This window comes from Parasteatoda tepidariorum, chromosome 2 (genome assembly GCF_043381705.1).
Source record: "Parasteatoda tepidariorum isolate YZ-2023 chromosome 2, CAS_Ptep_4.0, whole genome shotgun sequence".
NCBI lineage: Eukaryota > Metazoa > Arthropoda > Arachnida > Araneae > Theridiidae > Parasteatoda > Parasteatoda tepidariorum.
This window is the reverse complement of record NC_092205.1, coordinates 87280420-87294651: the sequence shown is the minus strand read 5'-3', so window position 1 is coordinate 87294651 and position 14232 is coordinate 87280420. Positions and strand designations below refer to the sequence as shown.

General features: G+C 29.2%; 1 protein-coding gene across 1 annotated transcript in view; it reads left to right on the top strand.

The window, feature by feature from the left end:
• Positions 1 to 2005: 2005 nt before the first annotated feature.
• Positions 2006 to 14232, top strand: part of LOC122272431 (aspartic and glutamic acid-rich protein-like) — a 15289-nt gene continuing 3062 nt past the window's right edge. Inside the window, exons 1-7 of the mRNA XM_071177008.1 lie at positions 2006 to 2040; positions 4724 to 4798; positions 5542 to 5619; positions 5917 to 6009; positions 6577 to 6693; positions 7998 to 8153; positions 10291 to 10361. Of these exons, the coding sequence (XP_071033109.1) occupies positions 2006 to 2040; positions 4724 to 4798; positions 5542 to 5619; positions 5917 to 6009; positions 6577 to 6693; positions 7998 to 8153; positions 10291 to 10361 (625 nt within the window). The remainder of the gene's footprint in view (positions 2041 to 4723; positions 4799 to 5541; positions 5620 to 5916; positions 6010 to 6576; positions 6694 to 7997; positions 8154 to 10290; positions 10362 to 14232) is intronic.

Here is a 14232-nt window from a genome sequence, read left to right as displayed (position 1 = left end):
AAATCAAGTCTACTGTCAAACAACTACACAAAAATATTTCCTAATCAACATTTATCTTATGAAGAAATCGTCACACTCACAGTTGTATTTATATTAATTACCATCTCTTGAATAAGTGTCAGGAGAATTACTACGTTGACACAGAACTATCCGTTTAATCAAAGGGGTGAAAATAAGTATGAATAAGCAGTAGTGTAATCTATGAATAAGCAGTAGTATAAAATCTCTTCTCTCGATTCCAATTCACCACTTGTACTGAATGACCAGGAATCTCATTTCCTGAGCATATAGTGAAAATATGTATGAATAAGCAGTGAAAATATGTATGAATAAGCAGTAGTGTAGTCTATGAATAAGCAGTAGTATAAAATCTCTTCTCTCGATTTCAATTCACCACTTGTACTGAATGACCAGGAATCTCATTTCCTGAGCATATAGTTTCTTCTCAGGACCTAGTGTTATTTTTAAGGTTTAAATTGAGTAATTTTTATACGTTTTTGATTTGTCTTGTTTTTTATTACAAGATCTATTCCTAATGCTGTGTTGTTCCACGGGGGGTAGCTTGATACAGTTCCGATTTCACGGTGTGTAACAACATCGTTTATGTGTAAAACTTTGTCTAATTGTATATATTATGGAAAATGTAAATATTTTGAAGCAAGTAGTAATGAAAGAAATTTTATTACAATGTGAATATATATTCTCATGAAAAAGACTCCTTCCAAATTACTGAAAACATTTGTATTGATAAATGTTAATGAAAGATCCATTGTTCATAAATTATTACCAAAGTTTAAAGGGATGGTGAACAGAAAATCCGTCAAAAATTTAATTTTTTTAATTTTGACATCTTATAGCTGAAATGTTCCTGACTAAGAAAATGTTTCGGTTCACTAGTTTTAGATATTAAGTTATTTAGATATATAATGATGTTTAGAAATCAAGATGGTTTCTTAATGCAGTAAGAAGAATAAACAGTGATAAAAACTGAAATTAATTTCACAATTTTGCGATATAAATTTTTTTTGAAAGCAAGTCATAGTGTAATATTTTGTTAAATCATCTAATAATAACTGTATGCTTAAATTTGGTCATTTGGAAACACTAAATATTCTATACCTTTCTTTAACTGTACATTTTTCTTCTCTCATTGTGTGATGGCTGTTTCTACTTCTGATCTCATTGTTCTCTTTGAACCTGGAATTCACCACATAAACTGGGAATCAACAGAATTTCTTGAATTTTTGAAGAATATTGAAAGGGTATTTCAATTATTTATTTCTAAATCTATAAAAGGAGAACATTATGGTGAAATATTGGGGAATAATGTTGTGAAAAATGCATATTCTAACTGTATCTCAATTATGTTTTCGTTTTGTCTCATAATTTATTAATAAATGCAAAGTTAAAGCATTTTTTTGTAAAGCACCCTAAAATATACTGTAGGAATGTTTCCGCTCACTACAGTTTTTCTTTCATAAAAAATAAAGAATAATGTAACTTATGAATTATTCTAAACAATAGAATGAAATATTATTATTGAACAAAATTAATATAACATTATATACAAAAACTTCTTCAAGGGCCCGTTTAAACATTCAGCAAAAATGCTCCAACTGACTGAATTTTAATTTTTAAAAAACAATTAATGCAAATAATAATGTAACTAATTGGTTAAATATAACATTCATTGCATTAATGAAGTTAATACGTTACTGCATAAAAACATCATTAGCACAGAAATTATTAAAAATAATTTACAGATTTGCACAGTATTTTAGTACAGATTTAAGAACATATTTATGCAAAGTTTTAATAAATCTTAAAAATAAATTAAATATTAAAAGAAAAAAGCGTTTTTCTGAAAATTGAAGTATTTATTAGATATTATGTTTGTAGGGAGTGGATGTACTTGTATTTTGAAGAGTTTTGAGTCAAGTAAGAAAGATAGTATCTGAAATTAACAGCTGCATGCAGTTACCGTTCACTTGTGACCTACTTAGGAATGAGAGCTTTTTGGGCAAGATTCCATCGTGTGCAGTAAGTTTCTCATTTGAAATATTTCATTACATTAAATTTTCATGTTCAATTAAGCATTTCAAATGTTTGCTAACGTTTGAACGTTTGCTGTTGTTGAACATTTGCTCTAAAATTTATAAATATCAAAATTAATTTTAAAAACTAACAACTGGCTGTTATGTACACGACACAATACAAAAAGTTAATAGAAATTGAAGTAAATGTTAAATGACACCTATTTATTTTGACAAACATTACTAGAACGGGTCATTTTTAAAAATGAATTATGTACTTTTTAAGTCTGAAAAAATATGACATTCGTAAATGGCTTTTTAAATAATAGCTTACAACAATGATTTTAAAGAAAACAGTTACAGAGAATTTTTCAAAGTTAATGTTCAAGTTGATCTTGGCTTCAAAATTTAACATAATTACATAATCGAAAACCTTTCTTGAAAAATTAAAAAGATAGGCCTATCTTGCATTCATGCACACATTAAAAATATTTCTAACTCTTATGAATATTTTTGCCAGTTTCTATCATTGTATCACTAATGTCATTACATCACACATCAAATTTTTTTCCCAATAAGGTATTTAATACTTTAGAGGCATTTCTTCTTAAACATGCCATTTTATTTATAAAAAAAATGGAAGAAAGGTTCAAAGTTCATGAACAATTTTTTCAAAGAAATCAAGTGAAAATTGCAGAAGTTATTGATACTAATATTAAGTATTGATTATAGGGAAAGGTCTTCAGTTATTAAATGAGAGACATGCTTATTTCTGAAATAAATTTCGTTACTAACTGACCAATTAATTATGTAGAAAAACTACCTTTTTTCTTTTCATTTTTGGTAATAGTGTTTTTTTTCCTTAGCCAAAGCATGCAACAATCAGGGTATTATATGTGTATAAGCATAGGCCTACTGATTAAAGAGGAAACCTAATAAAAAATGGTAACATTTAAAATTATTTATTTCATAATAAATATCCTTAATTATCTAATTTATTTCAATAATCAAGGTTGAAGTAAAATTAGGAAAATAATCAAGGATTGGGCAAATACAGCAATATGAACTATAAAGATTAAAAAAAAGCAAAATATACAATACTGAAACTGAATTAAATTAATTAAAGTCATAATTATCATACATTATTTTTAATAAAATTGATAAATAGCAACAATATTTTCAATAAGGTTGCTGTCAAAGTGCCTAACTAATTGAAAAGTCTGCAAGTGAAGGACACAAATAAATAATTCTTACTTGAATATGAATTAAAAATTTTTCTAAGTTCTTTTGCTTAAAAACAGAATAATATTTTTTATTTAGGAAAGTTTAAGAATGTAAAAACTGGGAATAAACTAAGATTTTACCTAAAAATTACAACTACCATTCTAAGTCCTGATGCTAAAAGAAAGTTAAATGAAAAATCCCGTTGAAATCCCGAAAATTTTAAAATCTTGCAGTAGTATGAAAGACAGAATTTGAATACACCAAACCATTGATTTATTATGACAGTTAAAAACATTCAATAACATTGTACGGAACATTTTATTCTTTAGAACGATGTTGCCCTTTTTAACTATTTGTGCTAACGTAATCATCAAATTAATATAATTTGTAATTAAATATCTAAAATTTTATTTTTTGTTATATAATGTTACCTCTTTGTAAAAATAATTACTCTTTGAGAAACGACACAGGTAGACTAACCACTACTTTAGCTGAGATACGCAAAGTTGCTTTAAATATTTGTACAACAAAACAAGATTTCTTTACAAATTATTTTGTAATCAGTTTAAACAAGGTTTGAAATAAATTTCACTCTTAACCAAATGAAACGAGTCAGTCAAAACATACTAAAACTCCTTCATAGTCTATTATGTGATAGCAAAAGTGCGGCAACCATGTCAAAAACTGGCACTTTGGGTTTTTAACAGAGGAATGTTACGACTTATTGAAAAATTGAAAAAAAAAATGAATAATGGTACTAATAATGAAACCATCTCAACAAACTTCGACAAAATTCATAAGATCCATTTGTCATAATCCATAGAATCAGCACTAACAACATTTGAAATAGGTTTTATTTGCAACCAAGTGTTACTTTCAAACTGAGCATCCTAAAAATGTTTCTTCCTCAACCAGAGAATGATCTATTTTTGAAAGGGTGTGACAAACTATCAAAGTGAGTTTTTGACAGTGGTGTGGGAAGAATTATTGGAAAATCAAATTCAAAGAAAAAAAATGACGTTTTTCGGAAATTTTGCATCTTTAAAAATCTTGCTCTTTATTTTGCAGTGAATTTAAAAACGACAGAAAGAAGCGCGGCTTGAGTCTCTATTATGAACCTAATCAAATCATATTGTTTAACATTAAATTTTTCATTTGGATGCATAACTTATAAACATCTTGTAGAACCAATCCTAGGATAGTTGTTGAACCACAAATTTAAAAACCACACCAAATACTGACTATTCAATAAATTATTTAGAATAAAATGTTTCACGCTATGCTTTGATTTTCAATTACTTAACTGAGTGAACCTCTCAAATTATTCTTTACCAACGAGTCCATGTTTGAAAATGTTGAACTAAATTTATATACAACATAAATATTAGATTAAAAATATTTGTTTTCTTAAAAATTTCTATTTTTAACTTTCGAATTAAAAGAATTGTTTTCTTTTACATCTTTAGCATTGAAAGTGATGAGGATATGATTGAGATAGAGGCAGAGGTTATGTCTGAGGAAGACGAAGATGAGTTCGAAAGGTATATTAAAAAGTTAATATTTATAATAATGTTTCTCGAATTATTTTAAAAAGTAAAATTAACAAAATGTAAAACTCAACAAAAGTGTCGAAATTTCAGACAGCGATCCTGACTAAACTATGCGAAACTTATTTTCAGTTAATTGGGTATAATATAGCCTACGTCACAGGTTGTGTTGTTCCTACTAAATTNAACATTTTTTTTTTTAATTTAGCAACATGTCTGTATAAAAATTTGAGTCAAAAATATAAAAATAAAACGCGACTTTTTAATAGATCCAGATGAATTTTTGGTAAATTTTCCAAGAAAATGAGAAACTTTAATTTTAGGAAGAAAAAAAACAATAAATAAAGGATATTATTTTTTGATAGATATTTTATTGTTAAAAATATGCATGAGTATTTCTTTCAGATACATTTTACATATATTATGCACAACATAAATATTGCTCCAAGTTTTACAGATAGCTCTGCTACCTGAAGAATATGGAAATTACCGATGCCCGTGATAATTTTGTTAAAAATTAAATCAATGTTTTAAGCATAATTTAAAAGCATCATAATTCTTAGCAAGCAAATGTTTTGCTGCTTAGAATGAAGTTATAAGGTGTTGTTACAAAGTCCATGTTTGAAAATGTTGAATTAAACTTATATATAACATAAATATTAGATTAAAAAAATTTGTTTTCTTAAAAATTTCTATTTTTAACGAATTAAAAGAATTGTTTTCTTTTATATCTTTAGCATTGAAAGTGATGAGGATATGATTGAGATAGAGGCAGAGGTTATGTCTGAGGAAGACGAAGATGAATTTGAGGAAAGGTACATTAAAAAAATATTATTTTTAATAATGTTTCCAAATTATTTTAAGAAGTGAAATTAACAAAAAGTAAAACGCAACAAAAGTGTCGAAATTTCAGACAGCTCTCTTGACTAAACCATGCAAAACCTTATTTTCAGTTACTTGTTCTTACTTTTTTGAAAGTCAAAAATCCAAATGCATTAAATGAAGCGAATGCTTATTTTATTAAGAGAGAAACCACGTTTTAGCGTCAGATTCCATAACTTAATTTATAGCTAGAGCTTAAAATAACTCTATGAGAATTATTTCTTTTTTAGAGAGAGAATGATATTGGAGTTTAAGAATGAGATGGATAATAAATTTGATGGAGATAATATGAATGACGAAGTTGAGGAGGTTGAAATGAAAAGGTAAATTAATTTGTATATCCTTCAATTACGTGGTAATGTTTTTGGTAAAACTATTTGTATTGTTAACTTGATTGTAACAGATCTTGAATATTATTCGTATTACATAAAAAAAATTGTTTTAGAGATTAAAAATGGAAGAAATTTACTTTTTCGTTATATTTTTAGCTCGTATAAATTTTATTTTTGTAAATGACTCAATGTTGAGAAAAACTCATGATAAATTTACCTAAAATGATGCATAATAATTATTTGATGCGCATTATTATGGAACATGCAAGTGACTGGTGTAAATCATTCGAAATTTTGAAATTATAAAACCATCTCTGTGTTATCTCAAAAAATAAAAATAATAACAAAACTGCAAAACTTAGGAACGACGCCCTTATATGGGATAGAACCAAAACATATTAAATCAGAAATATCTAATTTGCCACTAAGCATGAATGAAGTCATGAAACAATTGACTGTGTTTCAAAAACTAAGAACAATTACAAAACACATAATTTTCAATAACAAGTTCATGTAACAATAAAATATGCTAAATTTCATAATTCATTTTCTTTTTAGTGATAGCGATGAAAAGGTGCACTCCAGTTATTTTACTGAGAAAATGATTGCAAAGCTGGGCAGCATGGATAAAGTCCATGACAAGGATTCTATCGAGTATGGCATTCCGGAAAGGAGGTATTTAAACTGTTTCAGGATTTTTTTTAAATTAAAGACTCCGTCATAAAACATATGTATTGCATCAATTTTTTATTTGTGTGAAATTTCCATTTTCTTTTACATAGAGTAATATTTCATATTCGTATAATATCTGTTTTCATATCTTGATAAAGCTTAAAATTTTAACGACTATAAATGACTCGAAAAAGTATATGTTCTTGAGACATTAGTTTGTTTTATGCATGGGCAATAAACTTGATAATCAAGATAATTTTATTAATTTGTCGAGAGAAGTAAAAAATACAAAACAAAAAAATTGTGCATTGTATTTTTTATTACAAAAAAACTTCAAAGCTAAGTAATAAAAATACTTTTTTCTGGAAAGGCGAGATGTTGTAGTTTTTTTCGTAATATTTATCTCTTGGTAGTATCGTAAATTTTCCCGCCTTCCAACTAAAAAACATACATTTGCAATCAAATGAATCCTTAAGAGTAAGAACAGTATTTGAAAATTGATGCACTGATATACTGTGCACTGATATTCTTAAAGAAAAAACTTTTCGTCGTAAATTTCCTTTCAAACTCGAATTATGAGAATTATCGTAAACATCCTTAAAACAAGGCATTAATCGCGCTTCGTAAAAATGGCATGAAACAAGAATTTCGAATTCGAAAACATTATAAAAATTTAAAGCCCTGTTTTAAAACACGATCTCAAAATTTTGCAAAATTCAAATTCGGGACGGCAGTATGATTTTGACGAAGAACAAAATGTCGACTGATAATCATATATTAAAAGAAATCAAAATTCAGATTAAAATTTTAATGCATATAATTTCTAAAAATCAAACGTTTTTCTAATCAAATTGAATTAAAAAACAAGATGTAAAACTAGCACGTCATTTAACTAAATTTAAACTCAAATTACTAACTACAAAATTTAGTATTTTTAAAGCAAGATTATGTAACAAAAACACTGTTTTATTTTTAAAACACTTTATCTGAAATTTAAGACAATTTACTTTCCACCATTTTTTGTACTTTTACAACAAGCTCATGAAACAAAAGCATTGTCTTGTTGCGAAACATCTGAGAGAGCTGAATTTAAACAAAATTTACTTTATATAAAAAAAAGTATTCGAATAACAAGCACATGTAAAAAATATATTGGGTTGTTAGAAAACCTGTGAGCTCGAAATTACACCCAAAATTCAACACAATTTATTATCTATAAAATTTTGCATATGAACAATAATTTTATTTAACAAGAAATACAGTCTTGAGCTTCATAGTAATGCGAGAATATTCTCTTTAAATTTTAGATATTGGAGATATGACTCTTGTGAGTCTTACTTAAGAGCTGGAAGTGATGAAGAGGATTACATGGCCATAGAAGAAGACAGCGAAAGCTATGAAAAAGCTGGAAACAAAATAAAAAAGAAAGGCTGTTTCGCTTTCCTGTCAAGAGTGTTTAGCAGGTTGTTCAAAAAAAATTAAATTTTGAACAGACCATTTTCGAACATCTTTGAAAAAGTTTGCACCATATTTCTATCGAAATTTGCAAATTTTAATGGTTCATTGTTGCTTGTAAAAAAAAAAAAGGCACTGTCAAAGATAACAATTTTGTAAAAGCATTATATCTGCCAATCTATGCAACTTAATTTAATAATATGTTCGGCTGAAAATATAAGAACTGTAATTTGATCATCACAGAAACAAAACAGAACGTCACAGAAGTTAAAGTGAAAGTTTTGTATCACAGAAAAATAATTAGACTTCAAAAACGCTGACATCATTGTGAAATGTTTCTATCTGCAAAAAAAACTTTGACGTCATAAAAGATATAATTGCTGTGAAAGTCTTACAATTTTTCGAAATGTGCAATTCAATTTAGAACATTGTTATGATACAATAGTATTAAATATGTAAATTTAATATCACAGAAAATAAAAAAAATAAAAAACAAAAAAAAAATAAAATAAGTGTCTTTTTATTTGCATATAGAAAAAATAAGTAAGCGTATAATGAATTGACATTTCCGGAAGTAAGCTTAAAAGTAATGTACTAATTTATAATTTCTCTAAAATGTCAGGTTCAAAATATATAGAATAACAAAGAAGGCTTCAGTTATTGTTCCCAAATTTCCTTGTTCTACCTTATAGCTTAAATACAGCACTTATTTCAGTGCTCGGTTATTTGTAAAAAAAAGACATAAAACAATTTTGCTTTGTTTCTATCAATTTTTAGTTTTTCATAATTCAGCTTCAAATTAAAATAAAAAGGTATTACCACTTTTATATTCCATAGTGTAATAAATCTTCAAAGAGTTATATATAAATGAAGCTTCAAATTTAATGGATATTTTTAAGGGGCAACGAAGGAAAATTTTTTTCCTTTATTTAGTTTTAAAATTCATTTCAAGGTTTACGTTAATTAATCTTTTCGATTAATAGTATATTCTGTTTTCTTTTAAACAAAAACTTGATCTTTCGAGATAATTGTGCTACAGGATACACAGTTAAATTNAATAATGTACTAATTTATAATTTCTCTAAAATGTCAGGTTCAAAATATATAGAATAACAAAGAAGGCTTCAGTTATTGTTCCCAAATTTCCTTGTTCTACCTTATAGCTTAAATACAGCACTTATTTCAGTGCTCGGTTATTTGCTAAAAAAAAACATAAAACAATTTTGTTTCGTTTCCATCAATTTTTAGTTTTTCATAATTCAGCTTCAAATTAAATTAAAAAGGTATTACCACTTTTATATTCCATAGTGTAATAAATCTTCAAAGAGTTATATATAAATAAAGCTTCAAATTTAATGGATATTTTTAAGGGCAACGAAGGAAAAATTTTTTCCTTTATTTAGTTTTAACATTCATTTCAAGGTTTACGTTAATTAATCTTTTCGATTAATAGTATATTCTGTTTTCTTTCTAACAAAAACTTGATCTTTCGAAAGGATTGTGCTACAGGATACACAGTTAAAGTCACTTAAGGAAATAATAAAAAATGACGTGTTTGTTAAGCGTTCTACATTCAATTTATTTCTCTGCTTTGTTAAAATGAAGTTAACATGTCTGAAGCCATATATGAGGAATGCAATTTTTAATATTGCGCTCTATGACAAAATCTTAAATATTTATATTCAATCAAAAATAATGAATGAAAGGTCAAGTAATAATTCATCTTGCAAATCACTGCCGAAAATTTGTGCAGGAAGTAGCACGATATTTCGATTCGGGGATATTTCTTCAAAGCATGATTAAAATTTAACTTCTTTGCGATTGGTATTCATTCATTGCCCCCCCCCCTCCTAGATCAGCTCGACACCTAAAAATACAATATATCACACTTTTATGGCAACCCTTGCACACCAAGAGCACTAAATAACCTAAATGTAGTAAAATATCAAAAAAAAATTTTTGCTCTACATGTCGGAGAGTAGGTAACACCATTTTTAGTTTTCGTAACACTAAAATTTATAATTATAGCAAAATGCTGTACACGAAAGAGTCGATGAGGTTACTTTAATGATATAATATTAAAATCATTATGCACAGATGCACGAATTCCTAAATTATTAGTTTGTAAATCAAATATACACACAGCATAGAAAGGATATCAAGTTTTTCGAACTTGGCTTCACAGAACGGATATCAAAAGACTGATGAAACAGCTTGTAAATGAGATCCTGGTGCCAGAGGCGATCAAAAGCTTTGGCCACGTCCAGCATAGGGAGAGCAGTGGATTCTTTTTTGAAAAAGCCCTGTGTAATGCTTTCAATAATTCTGACTAATTGTTTTGCAGTAGAAAGCCTTGCTTTGAAGCCAAACTACAAAGTCTTCCAAGTTCCCATAACAAATTATACTCGTACCTATGGGGGTGCTGAATTGGAGATTGATCGTTCTCTGGTTCAGGTCAAAATTACGATCTGTGGCTGAATAGATGTCTGAATGGTTCCGCCCTATAAACTGGTGTGACGTATGGGCTTGGCAGAAGTCGAGAGCTTGACCATAAAAGTTCTCCACTGAAAAACAATTACAATCGCACCCCTTGCCTTAATGCCCTACGACAACATTTGATTAACAAACTAATTTTATTTTAAGAAATATTGTATCTAAACATTCCAAATTTATGATTCTTGCTTTACATGTAAAAGTATTTTTACTGACATCATATTTTACTCTAATTATAAATTGTCCCGCAGTGGACTGATCGTTAAGACACGGTTCCCAGCAGATCACCGAAGTCAAGCATCACTGGCTACGGTCAGTGTGCGGGTGGGTGACCACTTGGATCAGTCTGCGTAGGGACCGAGGGTGTGCGGTATTGGTCCTCGTTAAACTGTGCTACCGTAAAGTGCTCGACTTCACGCGCAGGTCGTCGGGCTACCGAAGCGGAGGTGCCATCCCCTCCGCAGAGGATCAAAATTGTGATGGCATGTCTTCGGATTATCCTCCGGGATGTTTCCCAGACCGTCGCCAATAGCCCATTGTACAGCTCTAGTGCGACGTAAATTAATAACAACAGCAACAACTAATTATAAATTTTAATGTTATCGAACACTGTGGCGGCTTCACTTCACCAGGAACTATCATTGGTCCTTGGTCTAGTGGAGAACCACTTTGGTGTTACTTAGTTGCCACCATTTTTGGTCTTTAGATGCGCGAAAATTTTTAATACAGCAGATGTTTAATTGGATGGAAGAGAACAACAAATTCACGCCATCACGGAATTTTTTACCGAACACTGTGGCGGCTTCACTTCACCAGGAACTACCATTGGTGCTTTGCCTAGAGGAGCACCACTTTGGTGTTAATTAGTTGCCACTATTTTTGCTCTTTAGATGCAAGAAATTTTTTAAAACTGCAGATGTTTAACTGCATTGTCGGGACAACAAATTCACGCCATCTCGTCCTCGATGTAAACAATCTGCTGGCAAGATCTACGCCAAAACCGGTGTTTCCGAAGGGGAAAATAATTCACAAATTGTGTAAATTATTGGTTTACGATTTCTCCATTATTTCTGTTTCGATTTAACTACTTTCCTTAAAGTGTACAAGAACTTTTAATTTGGTGTTCATTTGAAATAAAGTGTTTCTTAACACAGCCTTTTGGATCGCCCAAATTCAAACAGATAATGCACCGCATTTTTTACGGTGTAGCAAAATACTGATATTAAATTATTTTATTTATACACTATCTATTGTTTAATTTCTTACTTATTCACTGGTTACTTTAACAATTTGCCGGACAGGTGGCCGAGTGGTTAGCGTGCCTGACTGCGAAGCCAATAGCAGGGGGTCCGAATCCCGCTCAGGGCATGGATTTTTCTCTGTGTGTTGTCCTCTGTTGTGTGATGTGTAAATGTGGCCCACCCTATGAACAGGTCTCTGTGGTAGTGTGGTGGCAGTAATGTTGCCTCTGTGATTTTGGTTCACAGGTGCCCACCTAGTAATTATAAATGAGTAACACTCCCGGCATCTTCTAAAACGGAGAACGAAAGTTCGATTCCTGACGTTATTAAAAAAATTAACAATTTATTTTTAATATTTCATATTAAAAATATGAACCACGATGGTACAGTGATTTGGACACTGAGCTGTAAAATGTGAAAGACTGTCAGTCCGATTCCTTTTACAAGAAACTGCTGAAGCCCAGTATAATTTGTAAATCAGCTTGATCACTTTGAGAATTAAATACAAAATTCTAAATATTTTTAAATTTAGAAAAACATTTATGTTACTTTTGAAAATTATCGATACATTTATGGTCTTAAGATAGCTTTTATATTTAGAAAAAATTATTTTAGTTCGCCTGTAAATTAAAATGCATTTGATTTTGATACAAACCAAGTTTAATCTATTCAGTTTAATTTTGAAAAAACAACAATATTTGCATTTTTTTTTGATAGAGATGGTTTTTTAGGAATTAAATACCGCTATAATCTTTGTAAATTGCATTTGATGTTGATTCAAACCAAGCTTGATCTGTTCAGTTTGATTTTAAAAAGACAACAACATTTAGTTTTGTTTATTTAGGTAGTGATGGTTTTTTTACGAATAAAATAACGCTGCTTTAAAAGAATTTTCAAAGAAAAAAATTCAAAATTGTCAAGTCTATCAATCTTGTCTGATTCATGAAAAACTGGTTCCTGAGCAAATTAATAAATCGTCTACTCATTGAACGAATGAACAGTTCTTTAAAAAAAAATTAAAAATACTATTGATAACCTATAATTTGCGATACAACTTTGAAAGATCACCTTTTTTACAAGGATATGAACGATAAAGATTGTTTATTGAGATATTTTTTTATCTCTTGCCTCATCTATTTCAACAGAAATATAAAATAAAATGATGTCAATATTAGCTTGAGTATAAAAACTACCATAAGTATTTCTTTGTTTATTTTATTTAAAATATCTCAATGATGTCAAAACATTTATATACGATACATCATTTACGAAACATCATCTATATATATATTTCTCTTACACGGCACCAAAAAAAAGCCTCATTACAACTCCCCGAATGGCAACGCTAGAAAATCGACCAATGATTATTGCTAAAAATGTCACATGGCAAACCTAGATGAGGTGGCTCAACATATAGCGCTTTTAAAAACGGAAACAATAACCAGAGTGAGCATTATCAGGTTGTTCAATTCAGATTCATGCCCTAAAAACATGATAATATTTAATTTAAACTGGCTCAACATATAGCGCTTTTAAAAACGGAAACAATAATCAGAGAGAGCATTATCAGGTTGTTCAATTCAGATTCATGCCCTAAAAACATGATAATATTTAATTTAAACTTAATTAGGAATTAATTAATTTACTTTATTTTCTTCATATATACAGAGAACGAATAAAAGAAAAAAAGAACGAATTTTAAAAGAAATAAAAATAAACAACTTAAAAAATATAAATGCTGTTGCCAGCCATAGAATTTTTTGAAAGTTAACTTAGCAACATAAATCAAAATGACATAGAAGCGCAACTAGATCCAAATTATGATACCTGAGCGCTTGAGGTAACAAATCCTTCAATTCTATAAGTGTTGTATCGCCAAATGCCCAGATTAACAATTGTATTTTTAAAGAAATTCTATAAAAAGTTTTATATAAAAAAACTTCTATCCAGCTACTTCTACAACTGCTTCTTGAAGAACTTGGCTCATTGATTAAAAATATTGTTTTAATTTTACAGTACTAACTTTACTTCTACTTTCATTATTGCTATGACCCTCTTTCATTACATTTTACGGTTCATTGTAGACCTCGCCCAAAGTTAAGCTGTCAAGATAAGGATAATTGCTTTCAGGTGCGTTAAAAAGCCCCCCTAGAACGGGCTTGGCCTAATACTCTCTTGGCATGATATAGTTTATTTCTCTTGGCGCTTTTCTTATAACAAGGTTACTATTTCTCCTGGTATGAAGAAGGATTTATCCTGTCCGCAAGAGTGAGATGGAAGTCTTAGTCATGAGAGGGAAAAGTCTTAGCTATCAGAGGGAAAATGTTCTAAGAATGAAAGAAGCTTGACCTTG